Raw genomic sequence first — 12,404 nt, 5'->3', positions numbered from 1 at the left:
ATCATCACAGAGTACGGTCTAGACCTGCTCTTTTATGAAAAGCGCTGTGAGATAACTGTTGTTGTGATTTGGCGCTATATAAATAAAATTGAATTGAAAAATTGAATTGAATTGAATTGAATTGAAGAGACTGAAATGTTAAGCACAACTACATAAACTACAAAAGTAGCAGCAATTTTGTCAAAGCACTATTTGAATAAGTTCTCTATCCTTATTCGTACTATAATGAAAATACAAAATTGTTCATTTCAATTATAGCCATGGCCCTGCGATGGACTGGCGACCTGTCCAGGTTGTATCCCGCCTTTTGCCCGATGTCAGCTGGGATTGGCTCCAGCCCCCTGCGACCCTGTACACAGGATGAGCGGTTGATGATGGATGGATGGAATTATAGCCACATGTAACAGGAGTTATGTGGTTGAGTTGGATTGGTGGAAATAATAATAATCATCATCAATGTTCATCTCTTCATTTCTTAAGTAAAGGGAAAGAAATTAATGTTGTGGATGACAGGTTATTTAGTAATGTTGCACTTGAAAGTGAAAGGTTTGTAAATAAACATAACAACTCTCTACTCGCAACTTTGCTAACTTGAAGAGGTTTTATCAAAACAAGTAATGATAACATCAAAATGCAACTTCTTCCCACTCCTGCCTTTTAATGTTTGATCATTTATCATTGAGCTAATCAATTGTGCAGATGCAAAAAGTTGACCAGATACTATGGTGAGCTAACCATGTGCACATTAACTCCTTCAGTGTAGTGAAAATATCAATACCTAGCACTAAATTTACTGTGTATTGACTCATACATTTAGAATATCCATCAGCACTAAGGGTTATGTCTACGGTTGGGCGGTGTCTACAAAATTTTCATCGGACGATGACTACAATGAAACATCGGGATGGACAATGTCATCGGGCGTGCGCACGCATGGGGGGGCAGCGGTCGTCTGATGTGCATGTGTTCTCGCCATAGACTGTAGGTTCTCGCACAGACTTCACTCGGTAAAAAAAATTGGTAGACTATTAACTTACATCACAGGTAGCGGTGGATATTTTACGCACAGACCAGGTAAAGCAGCAGTGAACACACAGGGTGCAGATGTTGGTTTCAGTTGTTTGACAGGCTTGTTATTTATAAGCCGACGTGCGGCTCACCTGCTGCTGTGATAAGGGATCGCGGGTGGAAATAAAAGGAAAAAAGACAAGTTCTCAGTCTTATAGGCGACTTTATAAAACATACTGCTGATGGAGAAAATGGAGCAGACGGGGGAAAGAGACAGAGAGAGGCGGGGCAAGCCGGGGTGTTTACCTGAGGTGTAGGTGTATGTGAGTGTGTCAGAGTGTGGGGAGAAGAGAATTCCGAGGCAGATTGTGCAAAGCATAATTAAAAACAATAATAAGAATGTTCGTGGGCATTAAAACCTGCTTTCACAGGGTAATAAATCGTGAAAATTTGGGAATTTTTTTGCTCGGGGGGCAGGAGTTTTACAATCACGATGCCGGCTCTGTCAGCCATCGCTGATGGACGATGGCATTGTCTATCAGTCCAACCCTCGTTACGTCACTTCAAAGCCCTCTATTTGCCTGTATAATTTCTGGCTAGACGTCACAAACCTTACTATTGAACTGAAACAGAAATAAACATGCATAAATTACACAAAGTCTAAATAACGATGGGTTGACTCACTTGAGTTGACAAAGGGACATGATTCACATGGATTTCCCCAGCCAAGGCCCAGAGAGCAGCAGCAGGATGCCTTGGAAACACCAACTCCAATTTCATTGGAGCAGTCCAAGCTCTCTGATGCGTCTCCTCGGGAACGAACATCCAGGTAGCAGCTTCCAGAGCGAGTGTCTGTATACAAACACACAGGTGTTTGGGTATACAAGTATGCCTTGCCCTGGCTTCAGAATTAGGTCTATGATAAACTGAGATCAAACACCAACAATGTGTAGTGAGAACTTGAACCATCTCACCTACACAGCCCACCCGAGTGGGGTTGAGTTCAAAGTCTGCTGGGCAGTTACAGTGGTAGCTTCCAGGGATGTTGACACACATTCCATTAATACAAATGGTCGGGTCTGCACATTCATTGATATCTGAAAAAGAAACAACAGTCTATAAAATGTCTTCATCTCTACAAAAACTTACGACATTTTTTGTTAAGAGCAAGAAGGCGAACAATGACTTTTTCACTGTATCTCAGGGGAGATGAGAGCTGTTAATCTCTCTGTTACTGTTGTTACTCAATTCCTTTTATACTCAATTCAAATTTCCTCAGCTCATTGGGGCATCAACAGAGCATGATTGGGGCAGGCAGCTGGACTGGTGTGTTGACTAGCCTTACCTGTGCAGTTGCCTCCACTCCTGTCCAGTTCATAACCCGTGCTACATTCGCATCTAAAAAGTCCTGGGATATTCCGGCAGCGTCCATTGACACAGATGTCAGCAAAGGTACATTCGTCTATGTCTGTAAAAGAGACAGAGAGAGAGAGAGAATGATGAAGAGGGGGAGAGAGAGAGGCCCAGCTGTGAGGGATTAGTGGATCATGGGATCATGGTGGAAAATTGGCAGCCAGCAATAGGAAGTGAAGGCCGCTCACCTCTGCTTAAGAATGACAGTTCTGGGGCAAAAAATGCCCAGACATATCCAGACAGACACACACATACACTGTCAGACTAGCAGCCAAGGTTATGAAATTGTGTTCTTCCACATCATTAGACTCTGCACAAGTCATTACTGTCCAGTCCTGCCTGAGTTGAGTCAGGCAGGACTGGACAGGTTATTTGAGGATGTTTGACACATCAGCAAAATGAGGTCAGTCTGCTCATTCAGTTGAATCCAGCAATGCCTTATCACTGGAAGCATGAATCACCCTTGTCTACAACTAGTCATAAATGTGTTCATATTTCGACTCTATAGTAGCTCGGCTCAGGATCACACGCAAGATCCCTTCTCAGTTATTTAAGTCTACATGCAATCTTACATCACATCACATTAATATTTTATTCTATTTATGTATCATACACCCCAATTAAAAAATCAGATACCTAGATAAGGCAAACCTGGATAGCCTATAAGCATATCTTAAAGGTTATGTGTCTGAAGGTGCATGCAGCTTTGTCCCAGACAAGATCAAGATCATTTCAGCCAGTAGGGAAATAGCCCCAGATTCAGACAGTATGACCTTTTGTTACCACTACATTTTGTAAGTTGCCTGTAAGTCTGTATAGAGTCTATACAGTCTTTATTTACAATAAATGTTTTATGCAATGACAATTTGCACTTTAAGCAAGTAATAATATTTGGCCATGGATTTCAGTGGAGGTCCGTCCACTCTGTCCATTGTTTTTCTGCATCAGGAAAACCTTAATTCTTAACTGTATAACATCAAAACTAGCCAAATAAGGTTATGTCTAATTGAGTCAAGACAACCTTAAAGTTTGTGCCCACTTAACCTTTACATCATTCACATCATTAGTCTAAAATGTTAACTCGTTAGCTAATGTTAGTCCTGTGCTGCGTCTCATAACGTTGAGCGTGGAACACTGGACACTCCACACCATCAACGGTCGCCATCTTGGCTACGTAGGGAAATAGAGGAGCCACCAACCTATTTTCAAATTTTTTGAAGCTGCAGCAATTGCTATTGCACACATAGGAAAGCAAAAGTATGTTAATTTTTAGTCATTTTAAATAAAATCTAATTGAAATCAATTAAGGAAACAAACCAGCAGATATTTGGGCCGGAGAAAATTACAGTCAAATGTTGGCGACAGTTACAATTCACAATTTAAAAAAAGAAGAAGTGGTTAAATGATTTGACACTGCCCTGTTGAAATTTCATACACTACGCAAGTAAGTACATATGGTGCGTTCCAGGCAACTCGGAACTGGGAAAATTCCCACCTCCAACTAGAAAAAGTACTATGGAACACCACTTGAAGTCGAATTTACTACTTGTGAACTCGGAGGAAAAATATGGACCCTAGCTTCACGAGTAGCAGCCGAGTGACACACAACAATGGCAGCTCCCATTGAAGCACACATTATAAATGGTAAACCATAAACTAAAAGGCAAAGTAAAGTATTACATTAAAATAATACATTCTAGTATCAAATAGTCAAACTTGTTCTGCATGTAAATTGATGTACAATATAAACAATCTTCTCTACCTAAAACTTATTCAGGAAAATGTGAAAAAAACATTTGGAAATATAGTCTACGACTATTGCTGACTTTTGAGGATTACCAACTGATGTAGCTAGAAGGATACACAGTTAACAAGTAATGTATATTTATTACTTGTTTTTAAATTAATTTTTTTAAATGGCCATCCTTTTAATTAACACAAAGTGCACTGCTGAGGGTTTAACTGTGCATAAACTTGCCAAAGAAACATAAGTTTGTCACAGCCAGCCATGTTTATTGTTTATATTAGGCGTCATGCACCACCATGCAACTGAAACACTTTGAGGTTGGAAGTCGGATATTTCAACTTGGAAATTTCCCAGTTCCAACCGGTCTGGTGTACACAGCGCTCAAAGAAGTTACTTTTTCTTTAAAATATTTTTTGTTGCCTACTATTTCTCACTAAAACACATGATGTTGCATTGCAAAAAACACAAAATCATCAAACAGATTTGAAAGGGAACGAGACAAGATGTTCTCACAGCTAAAACATAGATGTTAAGCATATTGTGTGCTTCCCAAGTCCAAAATACTATCTCACGAGTTCCATTTGAACGCACCATCTGTTTGTATTGGTTATTTTTCCAAACAGGAAAACAAACCATTCGCCAGAGTAACACCAGACCTTTTTAAATCACTCAACATAATTTAGGATGTGGGCACCAACTCAGAGGTCTCTAATCAGGTTAATCAGGAATAACAGTGTTGTATTGCCTTACCTTCGCAGGCCTTACGGTCAGGAGTGGGCATGAAGCCCATGTCACATTCACAGCGGAAGCCTCCTGGCAGGTTTAGACAGTGGCCACTCTCACATAGGTTGCTGTTCTCTGCACATTCATCGCTGTCTGTAGGTGTGATCACACAGTCCATAAACACACATGCATTCATATATCTTTTAAAAAGCAAAAATGTGGTTTAGGGTATCAGTTTTGTGTGGGTGACCTGAGCAGTAGAATCCATCTCCAGAGAATCCATCCTTGCATGCACAACGATATGAGCCCATGGTGTTGAGACAGTCAGCGTTATTGCTGCACATGTGTGTCCCATTGGAACACTCATCCAGGTCTGAAACACAAAAAAGTCCAAAAGCAATTACATGTATGCAGGTGGAAACTACTTCATCAAAATGTCAGGAAAAGGATAAGGCTGGTGATATTCCATATTTTATTAAATGTTAACAGAACCCATAAAAAGACCAAAAACAAATGCATTAGTCCATCTCTCAAAACTTTATGACTTCTCTGTCTGTGGCACTCAGCCACAAGCTCATTCATTCCGAATGAAGACATAAATCTTAAAATAAAAACTGCTAAGAAATTTATAGTTTCATTTCTAAAAAAGGCAAAATAATTTCCTAAAACAGTTGGGCACTGTAGTTTGTAACACATGTTACTCAGACAGGGGTAAACAGTACATTTGATGGGGGACTATTTTCAGCTGTGGATTAATACACAAGTATTTGCAGCACTAGGACACCAAGACTAATTCAAAATAAACTACAGTACCTACATATATTGTAATGTAGGAACATGTCAGCCAGTGCAACGGTGTGGATTTATGTGTTTTCACTAGTTTAACAAAGGAGGTTTATGACACAAGCTACTGTATATTAGACTTAAACAGGTCATATGTGTTAATAGTATTGCCTCAATGTTGGTTATGGTATTTTCAGACCAACTTTAAGCAAAAGTAGGAAAAAATTGAAAGTATTTTTCCTGTTGTTTGGTTGCTGAATAACAAAGAATTCCTCACCTTTACTTTCTTAGATATTGACAAAAGGTTACAGAAATGTCCATTCCTTCCATTTTGATGCATCATACATATTATATTACATTATATATACAATTTCAATGGGTCCATTGAGTGGCAGCATTTAATTGTGCCTTTAAGACATCAGCCATACCTGTGCATTTGAGGCCGTTGCCAATCCACCCTGGAGCACAGTTGCATTTAAAGCTGCCAGCTGTGTTGGTGCAGGTGGCGTGTCTGTCACAGTTATGGGCGCCAATCTCACACTCATTGATATCTGACGAAACAAACGAGAAGCCACGTGAAGAAAAATAGACACTGCTCTGATGATCTGATGATTTGAGTCTGCATTCTCATTCCAGTCGGGTTCTTGGCATTGTGGAGTGAGTTGGTGCTTGGTTTGAATTGTATAAAGACAGCAGCAGGAGTCGACAGAACTAAGTCTTTCTGGGTCACTGTTTTCATCCATGGAGAGCTGTATTTCAGAGCAGAAGGCTCGGAGACATTCTCATGATCTCTGATACTAATAGCCTTCCTGCAGAGGTTTAATGAGCAGACCCAGTCTCTGGATTTTCATTGTGCAATGTGTCCAGAGTTATAAAAAATGTCTAAGAGAGAGAACAATATCCTAATGCTAAGGCCTTGTTCTGTCTGCTCTGTCTGCACTAGAATTTCTGAGGTTATTTTAGGCAAAGATTTCCCTCTTCACCCACAGACCCACAGACGCTGCACCTCTCAGATGAGGCTTTTCTAACAGCCCTCTTTAAATGCTCATGTTTTCTCACCACCCCAGATGTCAAGTTTGGAAATTTAATCTTTCCCAAATATAATTTCTATAAAAATGTGAGGTGGTAATGTTCCAACTCTACAAATAAACATTCCCTCATGGCAAAACCATTATAATTACATCTGGACGCTGCCAATCGATGAAATATTGAGGTACTTAGAAGATAAAGCGGTTGTAAAAATACCTCTCTATATGCGCCCTGGATTCTAATAAATGAACAAAAACAATTAATGGGAACAATTAACTTGGCTACTATTAAAAATCTGCCCTGCCCATAAAGCTGTTTACATCCTGAAGGGTGTAACCAATAAGGATCTCCATGAAGCAGCTGGAGGTGATAAGATGCTGTTGTTCTGCAGTTCCTCAGGCAGTTCTGACATTATCAACTACATGGCACAATGGAAAAAGGCCTGTATGGGTCTACAACAATGATGGCTGCTAATTTGAGCCAAAACAACTCTGTGAAATACTGACCAACACAATACCTGGCCCTGAGCCTGACAACTGAGTGTTACAGCTTTGATGGAGGGATTGTGCAAGTGTGTGTGCATGTGTGTGTCCTTGTACATCAAGGGAAGCCATGCTATGAACTCAATCAAGATGTTAGGACTTATCAGCCACTGAGACACACTCTTCTCTGTGTGGCTGTCTTTGTGAGGGTAGTAATTCAAAACACTGTCAATTAGAGATTAGTGCTGCTGGTTTACAGTCTTCCTGAGGAGAGGGTACGGTATATTTACACTACATTTGATGATGGGGTTAATATGAGGGCTGGGAGCAAACAAATCTTCCTGGATTACAGACAGAATTAAAGATAATTTCCTCCAAGCCTTTGATGACAGAGAGAGCACAACAAACACACACACACACACACACACACACATTCTCATGTGGAAATGTAAAATGCAAACAGGGGTTGTTGCATGCAAGATGCATATCAGCGGTCACAGCTGGTGTCAAAGAAGAGGCTTGATTTTACTAGAGCTAATGTTTGACAGATGAAGGGCAAAAAAGGATAAAAAGGGATAGCAGAGAATTACACATCTGCCTACCTGGTTGTCTATCAGTCTCCAAGTTTGTATGCCTGCATGATTGACTGTCTGTTTATCTGTTTGCCTTTCTGTCTATCTAGCTCTTCCTGACAATGTGTCCCGACAGTTATATAGCTATATGCTAAAACAAACCAAACACATCTGCAGACCCAAGTCACATTAAGAATATTAAATATGGTCACCTCTCTACAATTGAAGCGGTCCGCCATATTTCTTAGTTTTATACCTGACAAACCCATTTCCTCTGTTATTGAGAGTATCTATTTGCTGTTCCTTTTCCTTATGTGCCTGTTTTGATATAAGCGGAACCCTGAGAGCATGTAACTTTTGATAAACTACAATATATGTGGCCTCAAGAGTCAATAACAGGTTAATGGTCAATATTAAAATGTAGTGTAACAGTAGCATAAGTAGAGAAGAGTCATTAACTTACCAGTTTCAGTGGTGTCAATTAATATCTTTATTTAAAATTTGCTAACATTAGCCATCATAAGACTGCAGAAGCAAAACCCCTGATTCTGTTGAATAGGCCAAGCACATGTTTTATTGCTTTTGAATTTAACATTTCATTTTTAAGAGGAAGATTGTGTCATTTCTTGTTTTTAGAGTGATATAGCCCGGCTTTATCTCAGATTGTTTGACTGTCATGTATCTGAAAGACAATAAAGTCAACAGTCTTTCTCCCTTTCACCCTAAACTTCTCTTTAAAGCTGAGACACTCCCATACTTGTAAACTCCTCAAATAGATCTCCACCCAGTCCTAACTTTCCAAAACACACGCTAACACCCCAAAGTGCTAAAGTGTACATATAAATACACACCCTGCCCAAGTTCTCATTGTTGTTGTGGAATAAAAAGGGAAATCATTCTTCATCAACAGCTGGATCAGATCTGGGGGTGAGAGTGCAACTCACTCGTTGACACTCACACACACGCAAGAAGATTAGGTCCATGCATACCAACGCGTTCACATAAGGCAATTCGACAGTGACAACCAATTTCTGACGCATATTTCGCCTGAATACACTGGAAGGCGATCGGTTCCAAAAAGAGTAGCAGGTTTTGTTCGCTTGTCTTTAACAAGACATCCTGCCTGTCTGAGAGGAATTACCGTCTTGATTCCCTGGTATTCTGGAGTTGAAATTCCAAACCTGTGAATCAGAACTGGCTGCTTTACTGCAACTCCAGCTTTCTCAAAACAAGGAAAATACTGTATGGACATTTTAATGGGATTAGAATGAGCTAGTGTGTATACGTGGGTGAGTGAGTTTGAATCATACTTCAGACAGACTTGTTTATTTGCATCTGAAGGAAGACATGCTGGTGTGTCTGACTCAATTCGATTACCAAGACGAGGCCAGGTAAGATCATTGGCCAAACATTTAACTAGCCCTTAATCCCAAACTTTTAACTGCCCGTATAAATCAGACTTAACTCTGGCTAGAAACTATCAAAGGACTGTACTGGCCGGATGGACTTTGTATTTATGTGTTCTGGAGCTGTTTCAGGTGATTACGTGATGCAGAACTATTCCAACCATCACGTAATGTTTAACTGACCTTAATGAAAGAGCAACAAAGGAATAAACAAAGGTGCAATATGATGTATATATCTGATAGAAGATAGTGATGTCACTGCTGCTGCTGCTGCTCCTAGTTAATGTGAGTTATCTGTGTTTGTAAGCGTGTTTCTCATCAAGTCAGACAGGAGCTCTTGAATGAGGGTGAGTAATGTTAGAGCTGCTTCTGGTTAGCCAGACATTCTCCTTGCATCCTCTCATTTCTCACCTCTTTCTTTGACTTGCTTTCACTCCTCTCATTCACGAAAACCAATTACACACACACACACACACACACACACACACCAGTTAATCAGCAGCAGCCATCTACTGACTCAACGACCTTTCACTCCCATCCACGTTCTTCCACTGACAGGACGTTTTGTTGTGGGTAGGAATGCTCGTGTGTGTTTGTGCTTGTTTCGGTCACCTGTGCAGCCTGTGGTTCCCTTGCGTACAGAGTATCCCAGATCACAGTGACAGATGAAGGATCCCTTAGTGTTCTCACAGTTCCCACTCAGACAGATGTTTGGGTTCAGCTCACACTCATCCACATCTAGACAGGGAGGAAAAGGAAGAGAGAGAGAGCAAGAATGTTAATTTGCTAAACAAGACTACAATAAAGGAAAAGTTTATGACAATGTATAAAACTGAAAAAGCTATTGTTGATTTGGCCTGCCAAACAGGTTTTGATAAACTTGTGATGTATGCAAGAGAGTCACAAAACAATTACATCATGAACCATATAAAGGCTTTAAAATGTGTTTACCTATAATAAATACAGGACTTGTTTTCTTACTCAGTGGATCCAGACATCTAAATGTCACGCATTCCTCCCTGCTCAACCCAGCTAACACACTGTTCACTTATAAATCAACAACATCAACATTACTCTCTGTTCTCTCACACACAGACTCATAGATCTGAGTCATTAAGTCTCATTCTCATGAGTCATATCTTGGATAACTTTTAGATGATCATTACGTTGTTTCAGTAAACTTTTGAGAAGTGGTTCTAATAAGTGCAGAGCTGCAGAGGGAGTAGCTGTAGTGTTTTATTGCATCCATTACCCAAACAGGTCTTCATATCCTCAGATGACATGAAACCATCAAAGCACAGACACTGGTACGTCCCTGGGGTGTTGGTACACTGGCCTCCATCACAGATGTCTGGGCTCTCCTCGCACTCATCAATATCTGAAGATTGAAGACAGAGAGGCTGAGAGGCAAATCAAATGAATGAAATGAAGAGTGGAGGACAGCAAAAACTGCCCATGTTCTCAAAGCTTATATGTTGAGGTTTTATTTACCATACAGGTTTCTCTTTACATACAGGGCAGAATACATACAAAATAAAATACATTAAACTCTGGTGTAAATATACTTTTTCACTCAGAAATGTTCATGTCTGGACAGAGCTTGTGCAATAAAGTGAACATTATTCTGAGCAATGGTAAAGTCACAAAATACAGTGAAATTACCCTCGTACTGCCTTGATCTGTGTTTGTCTGTAATTAAAGGACTGAGTTACAGGAGTCAGTCTATGAACAAGTCATGAAGCCTACTGTCATCATGGTATAAATGAATACCCTCTGAGCAAGAAATGCCAGTAAACCTAATTAGCCAGATTAATGAATTATCATCATCTATCAATATTTGGTAACATTTTTAAGCTAGTAAAGAATGAACAGTCTTCAGATTTAGGCTTAACCTTTTACTTTGCAGACCAATGTATGATTTCGTTGAACATGTGCCAGTCAAATCACAGCAGTGGCTCTCTATAAACTAGGTTTCCTGATTTTCTGCTTTGTTCCTGCTCTTAAATCAGATCTTTCTAAATACAACCTTTGAATTACTTCTGTACTACCATACGTGCAATCTGTAGAAAATGTTCTGACTAGTAAAACCTATATAAAACCTATGAAATGCAGTTTTCTTTAGTTACCACATCTTGAAAAAGGTGGCAAAAGTACATTTAAATATTTTAAAACTGCCTGCTGTGTAACACAGAATAACAGACACAGGATAAGACATGCACTACAGCAGAATGACAGACAGAGGGACAAGATACAAGACAAGCTACTTTACCAGTGCAGCTTCTCAGATCAGGCATCAGGGCGTAGCCAACATGGCAGCTACACTCATAGCTACCCTCTGAGTTGGTGCAGAAAGTCTCACAGCCACCATTCTCAATGGTACACTCGTCAATGTCTGAGAGGCAGAAAAACACACTATCACATACTGCTGTCATGCAACCTTCAGACTGCCTCAATGGTAACAAAAGGAATATTGTGTATATATATATATATAATAGTTAATAATATGTTCAATACGCACCAACGCAGTCCAGTCTGTTCTCAGTAGATTTGTACCCTGTGTCACAGGTACACTGGTAACGGCCGATCATATTGACACATTGGCCGTTCCTGCACAGCCTGTCACTCAACTCACATTCATTGATATCTATGAAAAGGACAAAGCAATTATCAGAGTCTTGCACACAATAAAGATAAACCACATGTTTAAAGCTGAAGGTATCATTTGAATGATGACTGGAAGTTTAAATGCTTGGACACAAAATGCAAGTCAGGATGGAGTAAATGGAATAAATCACCCTTCAAAGTGCCACTGAGAAGAGTATAAATATGGCTGGCACTAACAATGAATCTGCTGATTATTTCCTAGATTAAATAACTAAACATTTGGTCCATAAAATGAAAAAATTTCAGTTTCAAAAAAATGAGAAAGATATTGGAACTACTTATTTTGGGTGGGCTTTTTGTGCCTTTATTTTTGATAGGACAGTTGAAAGAGAGAAAATGCAGGAGAGAGAGGGGGACAACACGCAGCAAAGGGCTGCGGGTCAGATTCGAACTCAGGGCTGCTGTGGAAAGGACTCAGCCTTTTGTACATGGTGTGTGCGCTGTACAGGTGAGCTAACCTGCGTTTTATTAGTTAAAAATGACAAACAATTAATAAACTATCAGAAAATTTGCTAATTAGTTAATTGCCATTATGCTGCTGCATGTCTTGGCCAGGTCCAAGAAAAAGAGATTCTTA

At 39.9% G+C, this 12,404-nt stretch overlaps 1 protein-coding gene across 2 annotated transcripts in view; it reads right to left on the bottom strand.

Moving 5' to 3' along the window:
- fbn1 (fibrillin 1) overlaps window positions 1-12,404 on the bottom strand; it is a 74,205-nt gene that overhangs the window by 25,925 nt on the left and 35,876 nt on the right. For both annotated transcript variants that reach the window (XM_046033452.1, XM_046033451.1), the window contains 10 exons: window positions 11,682-11,807; window positions 11,433-11,555; window positions 10,416-10,541; window positions 9,776-9,901; window positions 6,103-6,225; window positions 5,142-5,264; window positions 4,919-5,044; window positions 2,354-2,476; window positions 1,983-2,105; window positions 1,693-1,860 (listed from right to left, as the gene is read on the bottom strand). In XM_046033452.1, the coding sequence (XP_045889408.1) occupies window positions 1,693-1,860; window positions 1,983-2,105; window positions 2,354-2,476; window positions 4,919-5,044; window positions 5,142-5,264; window positions 6,103-6,225; window positions 9,776-9,901; window positions 10,416-10,541; window positions 11,433-11,555; window positions 11,682-11,807 (1,287 nt within the window). The remainder of the gene's footprint in view (window positions 1-1,692; window positions 1,861-1,982; window positions 2,106-2,353; window positions 2,477-4,918; window positions 5,045-5,141; window positions 5,265-6,102; window positions 6,226-9,775; window positions 9,902-10,415; window positions 10,542-11,432; window positions 11,556-11,681; window positions 11,808-12,404) is intronic.

The sequence above is a fragment of the Micropterus dolomieu genome, linkage group LG20, assembly GCF_021292245.1.
Source record: "Micropterus dolomieu isolate WLL.071019.BEF.003 ecotype Adirondacks linkage group LG20, ASM2129224v1, whole genome shotgun sequence".
Taxonomy (NCBI): Eukaryota; Metazoa; Chordata; class Actinopteri; order Centrarchiformes; family Centrarchidae; genus Micropterus; species Micropterus dolomieu.
Note: the sequence above shows the minus strand (reverse complement) of the source record. Positions and strands in the feature narration are given on the sequence as shown.